The sequence below is a fragment of the Crinia signifera genome, chromosome 1, assembly GCF_055691185.1.
Source record: "Crinia signifera chromosome 1, ASM5569118v1, whole genome shotgun sequence".
NCBI lineage: Eukaryota > Metazoa > Chordata > Amphibia > Anura > Myobatrachidae > Crinia > Crinia signifera.
In genome coordinates, this window is record NC_139217.1 from 347934675 (window position 1) to 347955558 (window position 20884).

General features: G+C 44.2%; 1 protein-coding gene across 2 annotated transcripts in view; it reads right to left on the reverse strand.

The window, feature by feature from the left end:
• The window catches only part of TTC28 (tetratricopeptide repeat domain 28), a 561828-nt gene extending 544343 nt beyond the window's left edge, over positions 1-17485 (reverse strand). For both annotated transcript variants that reach the window (XM_083146807.1, XM_083146798.1), the window contains exon 1: positions 17124-17485. In XM_083146807.1, the coding sequence (XP_083002933.1) occupies positions 17124-17156 (33 nt within the window). In that variant the 5' untranslated portion in view covers positions 17157-17485. The remainder of the gene's footprint in view (positions 1-17123) is intronic.
• Positions 17486-20884: the final 3399 nt, after the last annotated feature.

The following is a 20884-nucleotide window of genomic DNA, read 5'->3' on the forward strand; positions in this document are numbered from 1 at the left end:
CACTGGCGCAGCACCTCTACACTGCACCCCCGACCAGCTCCAGCCCCCCAGTCCCCCACTGTTCCCCCCCTTGTACCTCTGCCAGTGCTCCGGCGATCGGAGCTTCCACGACCCGCCCGCCCACCTGCCTGTCACTTTACAGTGACGTCGGCGGCAGGCTCGGGTATCGGAGCGGCTCGGGGGGACTCGGAAGCGCTCAGGCACCCGACTCCTCCCGAGCCGCGAACATCCCCCAGCCTGCCGCCGACGTCACTGCTAAATGTGACAGGCGGCATAGGGCTGGGGAGAGAGACAGCGTCACAGCAGGGAAGCTCCGGCGTACTAACGCCGGAGCAGAGGCGAGGGGGGGGGGGGCTGGCTGCTTCTAGCCATCTGTGGTGGGTTTTGCTGGGGCAGGATAAACCTGCCCTGGTAGGTTTGTCCTGCCCCAGCAAAACCCACCACTCAAGGGGTTAATACATCTGCCCCATTATGAAATATCATCTTTTTTTAAACAACATTTTTATTTGAATTTATTTAACAAATGTGAGAGATGCTGGCATTTTTAGCAGATATTTTGAAAATCTCTCACATATGTTGGCACTCAAAGGGTTAATCTGGCCCTGGAATTGTCTGAAGCCCAATTAAAAAACATACAAATCCAGAGTTTATTTCTAGGAAAGACACAGGGCAAAGAGCAGTAGGGTTGCATGGGTGCCACCTTGTTACTATGTATGCCCTTGCTAAAAAAAGAAAAAATAAGTTTGCAAATTATTTCCATAAAGAAGCCATAAAAGTATAGGGCACAACATAAACGGGTTTATTCTGCTTGGTACGGTAGGACCGTATACGGGCGGATCGGGGTTTTTTTTCATCTGCACATGCGTAGCTTTCCCAATGCGCATGTGCGGCGACCGCACACCGCTCACGGACGGGTCTCTCCGTGCGAATAAACCTGTCCGCAAGAGTACGGTCAGTGCTATTTTTGTGCAGGCTCTAGCACATTGTGTAAAACCCCACCCAAATCTAATTATCTCTGCACAAGTAACACCTGCCTCACCTGCAGTGCACATGGTTTTGTCCATCTAAGAAATATTTTGTCTGAAAGAGTGAACTAGAATAAGGGCCTCAGTTCCTGCTGGAGCCTGCACAAAAATAGCCCTGGGAGCGGCCGGAATAATGAGGAAGAGTGGGCGTAAACATGGGCGTACACGGGGGTGCCACAACCGCCTCGCACCGTGCATTTTGGGTCAAAAACAGATGGACGCCAAAGATAGCTCCAGACCACCCCTAGAGATACCGTATGAGAGCGGACGCCTGGGTCTGCTAATAAACGCTGATTACTACACCTGAATGTAAAAAGCAATGCTGCAGCCTATTAAGTGAAAACCATGATTTCACTACCTGCAAGCCACACACAGCCCTCAAACACATTGGAAGCTTATCTTTCTACACTTCAACATGTAAAGGATGGTTTCATTTTAGGTAAGATTTATTCTAAGACCTGCTTATATATGTCAAGGTAGTTATTTTATAACCATCTACACCCATTCAGAAAGTGTTTTGGTATACTTTAAAAACCAGGACACTCAATTCATAGAAGTCGACATGTGTCAACTTTTTCACTGTAGCACAAACATACCAGTTTTTTATATGGAAAAATACACATAAACCACATTTAAGAGCAACAAGGATGTTTTTGGACTCAATTTCTACTTGCACTGTGACGTACGCTCAGATATACGGAAGGTGTCGTGTGAAAACGGACAAGATCCATCCGTATACGGTGGCGTATGCTCTGTTGTACGCCAGTTAACGGTGGCTGAGGGATAGGGTTACCACCTAGTCCCTTTAATTCCGGACACATATCAATTACACAGGTTCTGTGGCTGGCTGACTTCAAGACTCCACTTCACCTGATTTTAAACTGCCACAGAACCTGTGTAATTAACATGTGTCCGGAATTAAAGGGACTAGGTGGTAACCCTACTGAGGGAAGATCCGTCCGTACATGGTGGCGTACGCTCAAGTGTACGCCACTCCCCTTTATCAGTGTTTGTGACCGTCCATGTGCGGTTGTTCTGTGGGCGGACTTACGCTCACCGTACGCGTACGGGAAACGTACGGTGAAACGGACCGTACGTCCGTTTCACCGACCTAACCAGAATAATGCCCAAAGTGTAGCATGTAACAGGAAAGTAAGTCACAGCCTGGGGATGTATAAAATCAAGTTGCAGGGATAAAAAAAAGTCTTGGATGCAACGAACTAAACCAGGAATATCTTGCTAAATGAAAAATTTCCATAGCTTGAAGCTTATTTCAATATTCCATGCTTAAACAAAAATTGCTTTCGCAATGTTGTGCAGTACGAGGCACAAGAGACAAATTTTGCATCCAAACAATTGCCTGCATATCAAAGCTCTAATCAGTAATCCTATTTGTTTGAATGGGCATAAAATAGGTGTATGACATCACAGAAGATACAGATCACTCAAAGCATCCTCCAAATCTGCTGAATAGCATTAGCCCATGCCAAATGAAGTACAACATATTATTATATAACCGTAGATTAATACTAAGTTGGCTGCATATTACATTTTCTTTCCCTGAGGCTGATCCATTTTCTTCCAGACACACAGTAAAATGAAGAGTATCATAAAAGCAATATATTATCGCATCAGACAGTTTCTCAGACGTTTGCTTTCTGTGTGTTCTGCAGAATTGGTTTTTGTGTTAGTCATGCAATATGCAAACCGTATCGCTACTGGGGAAATACAGGCCAAGCCAAGGCTGAGACACATTAAGGACCATTAACATTTTTTTCCACCTCCTCCATCAAAAATGACTGGAAGCTTAACCAAAGCATTATCTTTGTATGGGAAGCATTTCATGTTTGTTGCTTGAGGCAGTCATGTCAGGCTATTATTCAGGGAAAGGTTTCTGTACCCTACATCTGACAAAAGGTAATGCAGAATATAACAGACACCAGTAATGTACAGAGTATATCACAGTCATTTTTACACTCTAAGGGGCATTTTCAATTAACCGTGGGGGTACTGTGGTCTTTATGCAGTGCCCAGAGCTAATCTGCACACCACCATAACCCCAATGGAGCTGTGAACAGAAAGCTGTGGGAAGTACGGCATTTTACCCATACTGTGGCCGCGGCAAGCAGGTTAACCCATAGCTCTGAACTCTATAGAAAAACACGTGTTAGTCAGGGGTTTACCATGGGAGGCAATGAGCTTATAATTGCATAGCTCCTTCCCTAAAGCTTGAGTCGATTCTCCTTCAGGGGTGTGGATCAAAGGATCAGGTCCGTAGTCAGTAGGTCCACAACAAGAGGTCAACAGGCACAATGTTGACATGGAAAAGGTTGATACAACAAAAAAGGTCTACGTAGAAAAGGTTGACACGTGAAACGGTTGACATGAGCTATGGATCCCCATGTAGTGTAGTGCATATCCTGGCATGGCTAGCTTCATTCAACATGTTTGGGACACTTTACTGTTCCCATTTGTAGTTCTCGTGGATCGTAAAGCATGAAGAAGTCCCAAAAAATGAATAAAATTGTGAAATACTTATTATTTATTTATTTACAGTTTCTTATATAGCGCAGCAGATTCCGTTGCGCTTTACAATTGTAAACAGAGATAAAACAAACTGGGTAACAACAGACAGACTTAGAGGTAGAAGAGCCCTGCTGCAAGCTTACAAGCTATAGGGACATAGGAGGGAAACACAAGGACAGGCACCAGTAATAGCATAGCTTGTAGGTTCAGAAGGGAAGCTATATAATACATCAGTGCCTCAGAGGGTTATGCGTATGGACTTAAATATGATAGGCTTGCCTGAAGAGGTGAGTTTTCAGGGAACGCTTGAAAGTTTGGAGGCTAGCGGAGAGTCTAATTGTGTGTGGAAAGGCATTCCATAGGGTGGGAGCAGCCCGATGAAAGTCCTGTAATAGTGAATGGGAGCTGGTGATCTGTGCAGAAGAGAGACTCAGGTCTTGTGTAGAGCGGAGTGGTCGAGATGGGAGATATTTTGAGATAAGTAATGCAGTATGGTTAATAGCTTTATAAGCTAGCAGAAGGGTTTTATATTGAATACGGTAAAACACAGGTAACCAATGGAGGGACTGGCAGAGTGGATCAGCAAATGATGAGCATCTTGCAAGGAAGATCAGCCTAGCAGCAGCATTTAGAATGGATTGCATTGGCGAGAGTCTGTTCTTGGGAAGACCAATTAGGAGACTATTGCAGTAATCAATGCGGGATATAATGAGTTCGTGGATAAGAGATTGAGATAGGGCCATATTTTGGATATGTTTTTTAGATATATGTAACATGATTTGGTGACAGATTGAATATGGGGAACAAAAGAAAGTTTACTGTCGAGGATGACCCCTAGGCAACAAGCTTGTGGGGTAGGGTAGATTGTCGAGTTGTCAACAGTGATGCAGATATCAGGATGGCAACTGTTCTTAGCTGGTGGGAATATAAGTAATTCCGTTTTGGAAATATTGGGTTTGAGGTGGCGAGAAGAGATCCAAGATAAAAGAGACTCGTCCCAAAATTACTGGCGACAACTCTGGGGTTGATAGACTTGAGTATCATCTGCATATAAATGATACTGGAATTCGAAAGAGCTGATGAGTTTGCCAAGAGAGGAGGTATAGATTGAGAAAAGCAGAGGACCTAAAACTGAGCCTTGCGGAACTCCGACCGACAGAGGTAGTGGAGAGGAAGTAGAGTCAGAGAAGCGAAGAGTGAAAGAGCGATCAGATAGCTAAGATGTGAACCAGGAAAAGGCTGTATCATTAAGACCTAGGAAGCGCAGTGTTTGTATGAGAAGAGCCAACCTTTTCATGTGTCAACCATTGCCATGTTGTCCTTTCTGTCAATGTAGACCTAGTGCATGTCAACCTTTTGATGTTGACATATTGACTGTTGACCCATCATCTGGATACCCTCCCCCCTAACACACACACACACACACACAGTAAACCCTGCAGCTAACTGAATATGTCCTTAAGGCTCTGTAAATAAATAAATATATATATATATATATATATTTATTTATTAACAGTTTCTTATATAGCGCAGCATATTCCATTGCGCTTTACAAAGGAGACAGTGATACAACAGAGTATTTACAGAGAGTCAAAAGGTAGGAGGGCCCTGCTCGCAAGCTTACAAATATATATATATATATATATATATATAATCACATCTGTCCTGATTTCAGAAGGTCAGTCCTGATTTGAGGGCTCTGTTTCTCCTCTCTGATGGGAACTGAATTGTCCCAACCAGCCAGGCTGGAAACATTGGCCCGTATTCAGATCTGATTGCAGTACAAATTTGTTTGGAAAATGGGCAAAACCATGTGCACTGCAGGTGGGGCAGATGTAACATGTGCAGAGGAGTTAAATTTGGGTGGGGTGTGTTGAAACTGAAATCTAAATTGCAGTGTAAAAATAATTCAGCCAGTATTTACCCTGCACAGAAACAAAATAACTCACCCAAATCTAACTCTCTCTGCACATTTTACATCTGCCCTACCTGCAGTGCACATGGTTTTGCCCATTTTCCAAACAAATTTGTACTGCGATCAGATCTGAATAAAGACCATTGTGTGAATAGCACCGATAGCCAAGGAAGAGGTCAGAAGAAGACGTGGTAAAGAAAGAAGATAGATGGTGCTGGCTGCATGAGAAAAAAAGAGGCATCACAGCTGCCCAGGACGGTGACAGTGGCAGAGGAAAGAAGATGAGGATCAAAGATTGCTGCTGTTAGTGCGAGGCAAATAACTAAACAAAGCTTATTGGTAGGTCAGCCCTGGACAGGGCACCTGACCCCTCAGACAGATCCCTGAAACCCTAACATTTCACCTCTAATGGCCACGTTTGAAGGGGCGAATTAGGTCCACCCCAACTCTGGTGCAACCAGTTCTTATGAGGAGACAAGGAATCAGCGATCGTTAAAGGGAACGTCCAAAAGGTGAAGCTAGCTTCAAGGGGCCCTACCTAGGAGGTAACTAACTACTGGCACCAGGTTGAACAGCGGGGACCGGAGTGACCCAGTCGCAAACGAAAGAAGATCCAATGTCACAAGACAAACCACAATAACACAGCAAAAGACATACAGCACGGCAAACAACAAGAAAGTAGGGGTACCAGAGTACCCACAAAGGCACCATGAGAGATAAATAACCCAATGGGCACCGGGGCCTGGAATGACCCCCTGAAGGGTTTCCAGAAAGCAAAGTCCAGAAAGGGACTTTAGCTGCAAACAAAATAAAGGGAAGCAGATGACAATTATACAATGCCAAGAATGAGAAGAATCAGGATGATATATTGCAGTGTTGGCTAACCTTGACATTCCAGCTGTTGTTGAACTACACATTCCAACACGCCTTGCATCAGTTTTAGCATGGCCAAATAGTAAAACTGTAGCAGGGCATGCTGGGATGTGTAGTTCAACAACAGCTGGAGTGTCAAGGTTAGCCATCACTGATATATTGTCTAGTGTACCCAGCTTTACAGTAGCTCTCAATAGATATGAGCAAAATGTTGTTTTTGCACAATGTATGTCTCACATTGCATTTGGTTATGACATGTTGCACGCTTCACTTTGTTTGTGAAGTGTTCCTGTTCTACCCCAACCGCATCACAGAGCAGACCAAACTGACAGTCATATGCAAATTTTACTCATAAATTCTAAATGGCACACATTGTAATTTACAAATCCCGTGCCGAATAACACAGAGCAGACCGTGAATACTCTATCACGGGGACTCTTTCAAAATGGCCAGTTCTGCTGTGATATTTAAATCAGGCACAAATGCAGCTAAATGTTGCACCTTACATATCTGTTCTGTTCCTCAATGATTGCTGGTAGAAGCTTCTGCTCTCAACAACATGTGTAGTGTCTGGTCCCCTCACTTTCCTCCTGAAGTTTCAGGCAACTGTTAAATGACAATCCTTTACTAGGCGAGGCCTCTCCATGTGGGTGGATGTAGAGTGTTTTTTACTATTTTGAGAATGTAATGAACTTTTTTTAGATTTTTTTTTTTTACTCAGCCACTACTAGCAAAACTATTAACCCAATCCATAAGTGACAATATTACTATGGAATTCTGAAATCAGTACATTCATCACTATACACTTGGGGCAGCACAGATGGTGTAATGGTTAGCATTACTGCCTCACAGCACTGAGGTTATAGGTTCGATTCCCACCATTCTCCCCATACTTGTGTGGGTTACTCCAGTTTCCTTCCACAATCTAAAAATATACTGGTAGGTTAATTGGCTCCCAACAAATTAACACTAGAATGTCAGTGTGTTCGTGTACATGTGGTAGTGAATATAGATTGTAAGCTCCACTGGGGCAGGGACTGATGTGAATGTTCAAATACCCTCTGTAAAGCACTGCGGAATATGTGTGCGCTATATAAGAAACTGATAATAAAGAAAATAAATAGATCCCTCAGCAGTGATATACATACTACGGCGGATCACACTCCAAAGGTGCCTACCATATGAATTTAGCATAAACATGGCACTTGCAGATAAGCAGGTATCCTTCGGTGTTGCTTTGGCACTTTTGGTATAAATAACAAATTACAGTACAATGCAGTACCCTTTGAGTGCCAATGTTGCTGTGAGAGATGTGCAAAATATCTGCTAAAAATGCCAGCCTCACTCACAGCGACAGTTTTTTGGGCGGCAATATTTAACTTCAATTAATTGACTTCAGATTGTTTGCCAGCAAAAACTAAAGTTATTCATATTCCCCAACTACGGCCATTTTAGGCACTGTGCATTTGTGGAGTAAGGAGAGCGGGAGGGAGTGTAAAGAGCGATAAGGTCAGATACAGTATGTAGGTGGGAGGGAAATGAGTGCTGGCTTTGTAATTGATTGTAATGGGACCTACAGACATAGCAATTCCCAGGCATTTTCTAAGCGATGCCACTAGAATGCTTAGAAAATGTCCCTGCATCGCTCCAGGTGTAGGGGTCCGGCGATTAATACCCAGCGTACTGGATAAATCTATAATAGCCGGTGTCAAGGCCAGTGTAGTCACGGAGAACACTGGCCCTGGCAGATCACTCAGCGGTGCATCGCTGTGCAGCGCTGTGTGCTAAGGTCATTCCCACTTTGTAATTTCTCACTTCATACATTTGTTACTCAGACAACTGCCCCCTTAACTGAATGCAAAGATATACAAGATCTGATTAAAAGACCATACACACTGGGCGATTCTGAGCTGATAGCAACTCATTTCGTCATTTGAGTCGCTCCTGTATTAAACCATCTGTATTACCAGCAGATGAGCGATGGGGTGGACAGCATTACATTGTGTCCTGCTATAGAAAGTCGGCCACCCTCTATAAAATCGTTGAAAGTTGAAACAGATGAAAATCGCTTAGTGAGTATGTACTGAGCGATTTTCCCCATACAAGCTAAGCAAAAACATCCAGTGTGTATGGACCTTAGGAGAGGCTACAGCTGAGGTCTTGTGACCACCTAATGAAAGGACATAAATTAGCCTGTGTTAAATAAACACTAAGCCAAATATACTCCATAAATTATACCTCATCTTCAAACAATGAAAACATATCCTTATGAATACAACACCGTTTATACAGTGGGGCGAATACAAAATTAGGAGTTAGTGAGTTTCAGGATATCAATAAGATTCCCATACATTCACTATAGTGCACAGGGCTCATAGGAGTTAATGCAGACTGTTGTGGACTTTTGATGAGAAATGAGAAGATCACTAGGGCTAATACACCCTTACCTCTGTTCTAAACTAGTCTATGTACAGAAAAACACTCTACTTGTAGGGTCTTCCTGATTGGTAGTACTCTAGGGAAATAAAGATTGTTTTGACTGTCAGTAATACCCCTCCCCCTGAATGCGAATATAATAAATTGATGTTTAATTGCAAAGCAGTGCAATTACCTTATCACCTAGTCACATAAACCTGGGCAGCTGAAGCATGAAGCATCATGTGTAAAATGGGAATTCAGGGCCAGTGTAAGGCTTCCCAGCACCCTAGTCAAAACTGCAACCTACCGCTGCAAATTCAACTTTTTTTAAAAGCCGATTCTGCGTTGGTGAAAACTGCCGGAAAACTGTCATAATTGCAGCCGTTTTTCACCAATCAGCAGACTTTCTGGTGGTCAGACAGATTGAATAGATCGAATATTAATTTGGCCAATTATCGTCAAAAACTTCAGACAATTTCCGACTATTACAAATATTGGCACTAATTGAATACCCCCCATAAAGTTTCATTTTCTTTTGTTTTTTTTTTATTGAAGGTGTCAAACATAGGGGGGTACTGTGTATAAGTAAATGTGATCTTTTCTAAGCCAATAAAAATGGCCTGTTACCGCCCTGCTATCCAATTATACGCCATTTATCATCTAAAAAAAGTCCTGCTATTGTGCATAGGATCCGGTTTCAATTCCCGATCCCACATGTTTACACTGCTTGTTGCTTATCACAGATTATGCTTTGCGTGCCTGGCGCATGAAGCATGATTATTATTTACCCGATAACTGCCCAGTATCGGAGCTAACTGGATAGCCTTAACCAAATTCATTAGCTGCGGGAAATTACCACAGCTAATTGGATACCGGCCTAAGAAACAATAAATAACAGGACCAGTATGTTAATCTTGGCTTACATTTCTAAACGGGTGCCGGACAGCCAACAGCCATTTACCCAAGTCGCGATCCCGACTGTTAAAATATCGTCGCATGGGTTCCCGACGGCCACCGGTATTCTCCCTCATGAAAATAAAATAGGTGGCAAGCGTAGCGAGCCACCGTGTCCGCAAGGGGCTTTGTTGCGCTTGCCACGCTGTCTGAGTCCGGCCAGTCGGGAGTAAGCACACTAAATCTGGGTACAAGGGCAGACTGGGAACTGACAGTGGCCCTGAAAAATGTTGTAGAATTGGCCGGACATAAGCAGCACCAGAGGTGTAACATGCTGTGTAGCCATGTCAGCAACACTGGATAGAAGAGTTACTGTACTGCAGAGATGGAATAACAGCATGGTGGGGCCACATGTCAGCAAGAAAAACAGGCATCTGATATATGCCACGCTTCCGGGAATCTTCCCTGGGGGCCCTATGGCCTATCCACCCCTGGCTGGGTACACACTACAAGATATATCTGCACATTAACTGATATGCAGATATATCTCTGGACGTATCGGGCAGTGTGTTCTCCATACACACTGCCCGATGCATTGTGACAGACGTCACAACTGGGTGCTGTCATTCACCACCGGCTCCTGGTGTCAGTGTATGGGCAGTGGCATCTAGAAAGAGGGGAGTAGTTACATTTTACCTGGGCCTGTTGGTGGGGGGGCAACTGACCGCTTCCCCCTCATTCGTCTGTCCGGCCGTTAGTACTCCCATCCGTTCAGAGAGAAGACTGTAAGCAGTCTCTTTTTCCAGCACAGCACATATATGCTGTGTACCGACTAGGGAGAGAATCAGTAGCAGTCAGTCGTCTGTCCCTGCGTGACCTGTGGGAGGTGGGGGGGAGTGAGAGCACCCCCACCACCCATCGTACTTGTCACCGGTGACCCTCCTCCCTGTGCAGAGCATGCATCCACTTTCACTGACGTAAGGGTTGGGAGTGACCACACCATCCCATATTGGTCATGCCCCCTCTCATTACTGGGGCCTGACAGGAATGTCGGCGCACCTGTGGTGTACGGGCAGTCAGTAGATCGCCCGTATATCTTTAGAATATTGATCATCAGCTATATTACACAGCCAATGCCATACGTCTGTGAATGACATATCCTTGGTACTCTTCAGCCGATGGTCCAGTGTTATATTGGCCGCTCACCTGAAAGGCTGACATATCGGTCAGTGTGTGTACCCAGCTGAACAGTCCAGGTTTTTAGGATATCCATAGCTGAGCACAGATGGTTTAATCAAATTGGTTGAAGTTTTAATTAAGTCACCTGTGCCCAAGCTTCATTATCTTTAAGGATCACATTTGGGAACCTCTGTACCAGTTATAAAATAAGCGGAGACGGGCAGGGTTTCCGATCCCTGACGCTGAGTGACTGACACGTGCGTGCGTGTGAGATGCTTGCGCATCCCAGTCAGATGGAGTCTGAAGCACTCCATATGTACATAGTTCACAGCTTCAATCAGCGCTTAGCAATATGAAGACTTAGGGCCTATTTACAGAGGATTGCCTGGGTGGACTCTTACTGCCCATGATCACATTCTAATATTTGATCCCATTGGTGGTATGTATCTTCCCACATATGCAGGGACTGGAGCTCAGAAAGGAGCCTGTCTCTGCGATGTGCTCAGCCGGGTTGTGACCCCGCCAACAGTTTTAACTCAGGGGTTTATTTATAAGTTGGGATGTTGCTATGGGCAACCCATAAGATTGTTATCTTCTAGAAGGTGCTAAATAAATAGGAATTAGATTCTAATTGGTTGCCCATCGCAACATCCCATCTTCAATAGAACTCCCATCTTAGTAAATAAACCCCTCAGTGCGAGGTTCACTTCTAACTGACTTCTAATGTTGCTTACCCCCAATATGTGGGACTCATGATTGGCTTATACTTCACATGCTAGACCAGTTTCCCAAACTGTGGGCCTAGGCACCCTGGGGTGTCTTGGGACACTTGCAGAGGTGCCTTGGATTGGTGGTCTAGGACAAATTCATAATAGTTTTGGGCAAAGCAATAGGCAAGACCAGAGTTGGTGTTCGCCAATCATGTTTTGGTTCCTCATTACATAATTGATCCTAAGGATAACATATAAACACAATTTACTTTATTTAATTTTTTTTTCTAAAATGATCAACGAGAAACTTTTGAGCTAGGGTTGCCGTGAAAAATATTCTGATACTCTAGGGCGCCGTGGTTCAAAAAATGTTTGGGAACCACTGTTCTAGACTGTGACATTCAACAGGCTTATCCTGGAAGGAAACTAGATGGTGATAAAGGAATCTGCATGCACACGTAAATACAGACATGAAAGCAAAAGCAACCTCAGACAGTAATCAAAGCCAGCTCTAATGGACCTAGATTAAAAGCCGGAACCTCATGACCACTAAAACAATAACAAAATGCAGACAAACGTCAAAAGAGATTGCAAAAAAATGTACATACCTCTTTTCATTTATAAATGACATCTAAAAGGTCATGTAAACCTAAACAGACTTGGATCGGATGCATTCACACTACTGGGGACCAGGGTCACTTCCAAGATAAACCCTGGCATCGAGCATGGTTGTGGACCTGGAACTCAGACCCATGTAGTTACCTTTCACACATAGAGCAAGAGAGGGGTATGCAGCGCTCTTTCAGTGATCAGACTAGTATGCTGTACAATGCATATTTATTTGAAAATAAAAATAAAGATAAAAAAGGACAATAAAAAACTCAATGACAATATTGTATCAATAAAAACAATGATATAGTATGAGACCTGCCAATATAAATTGTGGTATATAACCTGCTCTGGTAACTTGAAAGTCCCGGCACAAATGGAGAGTTGGAGTCCAAGGTGCTTTTTGTGCTGCTGGAGGTGTCCCGCGGTCCTTTAGTGGGATAGGATGTACTTGTAGGGATCCTCTCTAAAGTGCGGCTGTGCTTGTCTTGGAATAGTTGCTCCAATCTACAATAACCATATAATTTTGGAGGTGTCCCGGTCCATAAGGATTTGTTGGTAAAGGGGATCCTCTCTAAAGTGCGTCTGTGCTTTTTGGGAAAGAAAATTGAGTCCCAATTGGGAAGGATAAAGTGCAAGTCCAGATGAATAAGCAGGATAAATTGGCAGGTATGGAATGCTCCTGGGGAAACACCAACGCGTAGAGAGGATCCCCTTTACCAACAAATCCTTATGGACCGGGACACCTCCAAAATTATATGGTTATTGTAGATTGGAGCAACTATTCCAAGACAAGCACAGCCGCACTTTAGAGAGGATCCCTACAAGTACATCCTATCCCACTAAAGGACCGGGACACCTCCAGCAGCACAAAAAGCACCTTGGACTCCAACTCTCTCTCCATTTGTGCCGGGACTTTCAAGTTACCAGAGCAGGTTATATACCACAATTTATATTGGCAGGTCTCATACTATATCATTGTTTTTATTGATACAATATTGTCATTGAGTTTTTTATTGTCTTTTTTTATCTTTATTTTTATTTTCAAATAAATATGCATTGTACAGCATACTAGTGTGATCATTGAAAGAGCGCTGCATACCCCTCTCTTGCTCTATTTTCAAAAGGGATCTGACTAATCCCTACTGCAGCAGCTCACGTTGAGTGAACAGTCTTGATAAGCGCTCTATACAGTTTTACTGTACCTTTCACACATAGCCAAAATCTGTGATAAACAACAACAACAGTTTTTTGGCGTATGTATTAAAGGGGTATGAGTAATCTAAGAGTTAGTCATGTGACTGTTGTTCAAGCAGATGATCCAATGCTGCATCCTTCAGTGATGCAGCTGATCACAGAAGCCAGCGTTCGGGGGGCTCAGACCTGATCGCACGACTGTGAATTTGCAGGCCAGGTGATTATCGATAGACTGCGCATGTGTACGGATCGATTTATCGCATGTAATACTCCCAGAGAGCTAAAGGCGGGAGGCAAGAGAATAATAAAAAAAAAAACACATACAAAAGAATGGACAGCCACTGAGACCTCTCTCTCGGCCAATCAGCGGCAGCTCATTCTTTTGAATGTTTTTTTGGAATTCTGCTGCCGCCCACTGCAGAGTGGGGAGAGCACCACTTCTGCACATCGCTTCCCCGCTCGTGGATGGGATGCGATACATCTGCATATGATTTATCCAACAAGCAGCCCGTCCAACCCGTGCCAGACACATCCGATTTGGGCCAGGTCTCGGCCCAATCCATCAAAACCGGGCCGAAATCGGACAAGTATACGCTTTATCACTTATCCAGCACAGTCTACTACAACATAGCTAAAAGCTGACAGTCTCTCCCTTCTCTCTTAAAGCTTTGATACCCTTCCCAGAAATGAGAATAAATAGGTGAAAGTAAAAGTATAAATGCATGATTTTTGTTGAAATGTAGAGCAGACACTTTTCCATTGGGCAGACATGACCTTGGCATTTGCATCTTCAAAAAGTAATGTGGTTTTCTTGTGGACAATCAGAATGTTGACAAGGACTCTGAGGACTCTGAGAGGCAGGCGCTGAGATATCAGCAAGTGTGAAATGCTACTGAAAGCATTTTACGCCTGCCGCAAGTACAGCTGCAAACATGATGAATTACTGCCAGCCTGAGTAACATGCCTTTCAGTAGCATTTCACATTTGCTGACATCCCAGAGTCTTCTGGGGGCAAATATGCTGGGGTAATTCAATTGTTTATCACCCCTGATCTCCCTTCTAAAGTAACTGGAGATCACAGGGCTATTACTCAGTTGATGTTTTTATTATGTATCAGATGGACCAATGCAGTTATACACCTTCTATTAAAGATGGGATGTTGCCTACAGCAACCAATCAGATTCTATCTATTAGGTTGTGGCCACACATAGCGGCGCAGTGGGTTCTGTTCAGTGGGACTCGCTGAGCCACAAGGAGCCCGAACACAGGCTCCTATGCGGCTGGCCACACATTAGCGGTGCGGCCGTAGTTGTCGGATCCTACTACAGCATGCTGCGATAGGACCTAATGACATGACGACAGCATTTCAATGACAACACATACATTTAAATGTATGTGTTCACACAGTGCGGCACCTTACACATGAAAGGGGTGATTCAGGTTGGTTTGCAAAAGCAAACTCCTTCTTTAATGGACAAAACCATGTGCACTGCAGGGGGTGCCGGATAACTGCCTGACAGTCGGGATTCCAGCGGTCAGTACTCCGACATCGGAATCCAGACTGTTTAAATCAGGCATGTCCAACGTTGGCCCTCCAGATGTTTTGAAACTACACATCCCAACATGCTTTGCCACAGTGTTGCTATTAGAGAATGCTAAAACTATTGCAAAGCATGCTGGGATGTGTAGTTTCAAAACATCTGGAGGGCCAACGTTGGACATGCCTGGTTTAAATGGTTGGCATGTGCACCGTCAAAGTGTTTAGGTGTTGACCTAAGCCCTGTCGACCTTCAGTGGTCGGCCCCATGCATTTTGACCTAAACATCGTCGACCTAATGACTTATCCAATACAATGTGATGTGGAGCGGTTAAGCAACCTGTTACCACATGGAGTAGGATTGAATAGAGGCAGTATGGATGGTGTAATGGTTAGCACTACTGCCTCACAGCACTGAGGTCATGGGTTTGATTCCCACCATGGCCCTAACTGTGTGGAGTTTGTATATTCTCCCTGTGTTTGCGTGGGTTTCCTCCGTGTACTCCGATTTCCTCCACAATCCAAAAATATACTGGTAGGTTAATTGGCTTCCAACAAAATTAACCCAAGAGTGATTGTGTGTGAGGTGTGGTATGGCGCTCTGACAGGGGAGATCCTGACATCAGAATCCCGACTGTCGGTGCTCCGACAGGGGGGCGAGCACAAAGAAGCCCCTTGCGGGCTTGCCACAGGTCCTCGTGGTCACGCTGCAGGCTCGGTGGCTCGCTACAGGTTCTATTCTCCCTCTATGGGGGTCGTGGACCCCCACAAGGAAGAATAGACCCCGGGATTCCGACATCGGGATACTGACTGTCGGGATCCCCCCGTCGGAGTGTCATCAGGGACCCATGTGTGTGTGCGTGTACATGTCCTAGTGAAAATAGATTGTAAGCTCCACTTGGGCAGGGACTGTTATGAATGTCAAATATTCTCTACACAGCGCTGTGGAATATGTGTGCGCTATATAAGAAGCTGTTATAAATAATAACTCCTAGTGTTGCTACAGGTGTATGGTTTAAAAATGCAGATTAGAAGATTAAAAAGTAAATTCATATAATGCATGCAATGTGATGCGGCTTATAAGCATTTATACTCACACCTTAACAGTTTAATAGTCAGGGTGTACATGGCCTAAACGCTGATGTTAGCTTTATATCCATTTCTGTCCCATCTCTATAAGCCATATTTCCTGTCCATAAATAGTCTGTCACTCCACTCTTTGTTTCATTAATACAGCCTATGCCCTTTCTCACAGACCCCCGTGCTCCCAGTGTTCCCTATTTAACATGCTGTTCATTCCTCATCAGAAAAACACACAAGAGCTTCATGCTAATGAGAGGGACCCAGTCTTCACCAACACTGTACTTTATATATAGCGCTCTATATATATATATATATATATATATATATATATATATATATATATATAGTGTGTGTACCAGCTTCTATTTCTAGCTACAATCTGTGCTAAGAAAGTGACTTATTAGTGGCATAGTAGATTGGAGAGTCAGATTCTTTTACCACTGTCATTTTTCTAAACAAAACAAACTGTGCGTCATATTTCCTAGTATTGTAACTCCGCTGCTATGTTACCTCCAATGTTATATTGCCTCTTCCTATTGCAATAACATGTAGTTCCAAACTGTTGTCACTAAGTTTTACTTCTATCTGGGATGGCCCATTCATCTGTTGTGATAACATGTCAGTCCTCCTCAGCATCCATGGACATGAAAGTGCAGCAACAGGTCCCAGGACAGTGCCAGGCAGGAGGTGTTGGGTAATCTCCCAGCCAGCAGAGAAGAACAAAAATACTGCCAAGTGTCTACAGCTAAACTTTTACTACCTAACCCACAACGTGGAAACCTCCTCCCCCACTTCAGTGCACACAGGCCAGGCTTACCTCTCTGGCATCCTGCACTGTGGATCAGGGGGGCACTGTGGATCAGAGGACCAGTATCCTGACTGATATGATAGCAGGACAGTCTTGCATGCAGTGTATAAAGTTGTAGTTTCATGTGTAGCTTGGTGAGCTGGGGGGAACACGGTGTGTGCACAAAGGTGTATAGTGTATATACACACACACACACACACACACACACACAAAACTTAGGGTGCAGTTCATTGCCAGCCTGGATAACAGCACATCAAATAGAACAATCCTAAAGTTAGTATGACACCCTGCAGGAGACAGCATTACAGAGGTTAATTAAAAGTCAACAAAGAAGTTTAGAACATCCTACCCTTTCTTTCCTCTTTATAGCCTGTTGCTCCATTGTTTCTCATACAGTGGTCCCAGGGGTGAGTAAAAAGCCCATGGTAATGTGCTGCAGGTCAGGGCTGGTAATGTGCTGCAGGCAGGGCTGGTGGTGGGCGCACAGGGGGCTCTTGCAGCTCTCTAGCACACTTCCCCACACAGCATTTCCCAGGAAAACTTCGCCATATTTTCACATCCTTTTCTCGTAGCCAAGTCTCCCCCCATATCCAAGGAGCAGGAGGAGGCGGAGCCAAGGTGGACACAGGCTCAGCTTTCCCCAGTGCGAAGTCAAACAATGAGCTCAGCCCTGCTGGAGTTCGGTTACGCTCTGCATTCAGCAATGGAACCACGGCAACAGCAGGAGCTGCACCATCGGCACTGCCGCTCACTGGAGTAACGGTCCCGGCTTGCATCATCACACTATCCATATAAGGCTGTTTCATTTAGTTACTTATTTCTTTATTTAGATATTTATTTTTTTACTACTTATTTATTCTTTACAAAGTTTTGCTCACACGTGATCAATTCCAAAATATTGAACCTAATTACAACTTGTTTTGCATAACACAATGATTACGATTTGTTACTTGGATACTGTGCAGTGTTATGTTTTATGATGAAAGTGTGAGCATAGATGGAAGAATCCTTTATTAAATAAATGAACAGGTTGATCGGTCGACAGTGTCTAGGTGTACGGTCAATAGCTCGATGCATAAAAAAGGTTGACATGTGAATGGTCGACACATAAAAAGATTGACACAAGTTTTTCCAGTTTTTATTTTTATTTTAACTGACTTACTGATTAAACCAAGTGTGCATGTGGTAGGGAATATAGATTGTAAGCTCCACTGTTCAAATATTCTCTGTAACGTGCCGTGGAATATGTGTGCGCTATATAAATAACTGGTAATAAATAAATATTAAGCAGGCATAGAGTGTCTCTCACAGTCTCGAAAAACACTTTTTATGCAGTACCCAGCGCTGAACAATTAATTGCAGCTGGTCTCTTGTAAAGGGTTAACGCCAAAACCCGAATACAAAATGCAGTCAAAAAGAAATTAAACAAGTGACCAGCGCTGTAGCAGATACCCAATGGAGGTTATCTTCAGTGTGGTGTCTTTTTATTCTCTGCAACTAATTCTTCCTAGTGTTAAGTGTTTAGTTAGAATGTAGCAAACAGAATATAGCCAGACACAGGTCTAATATGATTGGCCAGCTGAGAACCACGTGATGAAGCAGGTGTGTGTTAAAAGCAACTCCCTGTGAACATGGCGGCACATCTTGAAAAAGGATATATTGAAATATCCGAAACGTGTTGATTGAGCCGCTTACCCCATACAGCAGGAGCAGTGGGACGGATCTGAGCGGCGCCACACGGACCTCCGGACCTCCGACACTTGGTGTTGTCTGCAGCACACCTTATAGTGAGGAAGAAGCTGCCGGTAACCCGCCCACCTGCACCGCTACATTTTTGGAACTTTTATTATTGTACACCTTTGTCTGTCTCTGTTGGATCTATGGATCAAGTGTAAGAATAAAACCCTGTTACCTGTTCCTGGACGTCCACGGTGGTCTGACTAACAAAGAAACCCTTGATGTGCATGCGAGATTGAATTCCCATGTAAGTTGATTTCATGTCGGTATTTCTGCATGTCGATATTTCTGCAAGTGTGAAGGTTGTCTAAAGAAACTGTTACGGGCACGCCTGAGTTGAAACTAATTGTAAGTCCACTTCCTTATAACACCAGGAAGAATTAGTTGCAGAGAATAAAAATACACCACACTGAAGATAACCTCCATTGGGTATCTGCTACAGCGCTGGTCACTTGTTTAATTTCTTTTTGACTACTTTTTATGCAGTGCTTGATGGGGGTTCCCTAAGAGACAGAAGGGCCTGGAGTAATGTACACCCCCCCCCCCCCCCCCCCCTCCCAATCGGGATACGGCCTTTGGGTCTACTGTATGTTGGTCAACAAGCATTGGGTTGACACCGTTAGGCCAACATGGGGATAGGTCGACATGAGTCATGTCGACACAGGCATTATGTCGGCAGTCAAAAGGTCGACATGTGGTTTTTCCCTTTTTTTTAGACGACATGTGCCTACAGGCGGTATTTCATGCCCTACCATCCACTAGGGCGTGGTTGCGTCACAGGAGGTTTCTATCCTCCCTGAGCTCGCCTTAGGACACCAGCCTTACGGTTTGACAGGTGTACCGCAGGTGTATAAAATGGTGTGCCAAGCGCAGCAAGGCACCGTGTCGAAGCATAGCGAGGGGATGCGGTGCACTGGAAACTGTGTCCATGTCAACTGTGTCGACATTCAAGCAAAAAAACTGTGAAAAACCCCATGTTGACCTTTTGCCTGTCGACCTAGACACTGTCGAACTAATGCTTGTGTTGACATGTCGACCTAAACACATGTCGACCTTGTCCCATGTCGACCTAGAACCATGTTGACCGAATGGAGTCGACCTAATGCTTGTCAACGAACATGCTGTAGACCAAACGACCCCAGCCCCCCAATCTGGCTCTGCTCATGATCCATCACTGAGGCTGGATTCTAGTTAAGTATTTTACAGAGACTCATTAATGGGGCTCTGACTAGTAGCAATATAATACAAATACTGTCACTACGCTCTGTTACTGTGCCTCTGCAAAACGTTACCAGAGGATCACTGTGCGACCACCGTCATAATGTCACATGGACCCGCCCCACACTCCCATAATCACACATTACCTCAGACGCTGTCAAAATGAATTTCTCATGTCAGTTGGACATCTATCAATGGGGTCGACTCAATTCTAACCACTGTGAATAGCGCGGGGAGGTTACTCCTGGAGCTATTCTATTCATCGTGCTGCTGTCAAAAGGTCGACATGGGTTTTTCAGTTTTTTTGGGGTCCCGAGTGTGCACCGCGTCACGCCCTAGTAGATGAAATACCACCTGTCTACACATGCAGTATCGGCTCAAAAAAACGAAAAATCCCATGTTGACCTATTGACTGTCGACCTAATGCTGGTGTTGACCTAATAACCCTGTCTACCCAAAGCCATTTTGACCTTTTGAGTGTATCGACCTAAGGCCAGTCAACCTAATGAATGTCGACCTTCCTGGGGTCGACCTAGTGAGCGTATACCATTTGAGGTAGGGCACAAAACAGTAATGCCACCGTAGTATTGTCGGATTTCTGCTTGTACCCCAGGCGCGGCGCCGGCAGAAGTCCACTGGTCAGACTTAGCAGCGCACTGATTAGTATAGCTGTGGGAGCTCCCTCCCCGCACTCTATTGAATCTCTGTTAGTATAATGTGATCCACATCTATATGATTCTATGCTTCTATGATTAGTTTTTATTAGGAAACATGTTGTAAAATAAAGGCATCTCTGCTGCTGCATAATGTGTAAGGATACACAAGCAAATTCATTTGATGTGCTTCCCTGTCAGTGTAGTATGATGGGCGCCTTTACTGGTATTATATATAGCTCATCAGCAGCTGGAATCATATATAGCGTTTGTTCTTTTTTTTTTTTTGCCAGGGGCCAATATGTTTTATTTATTGTCTAGGGCCCATGAGATCTAAATCCATCTCTGGTCCCCTCCAGTTACTACAAATACTGTACAGATACACAAACATGTTACCTGCAAGTCCAGTGACCACAGGAGTGAGCTAGACACATGGTATACGGTCCTAAGGTCGACGCGATTATGGTCTACATGCTTTGGGTCGACCACTGAATATAGACTG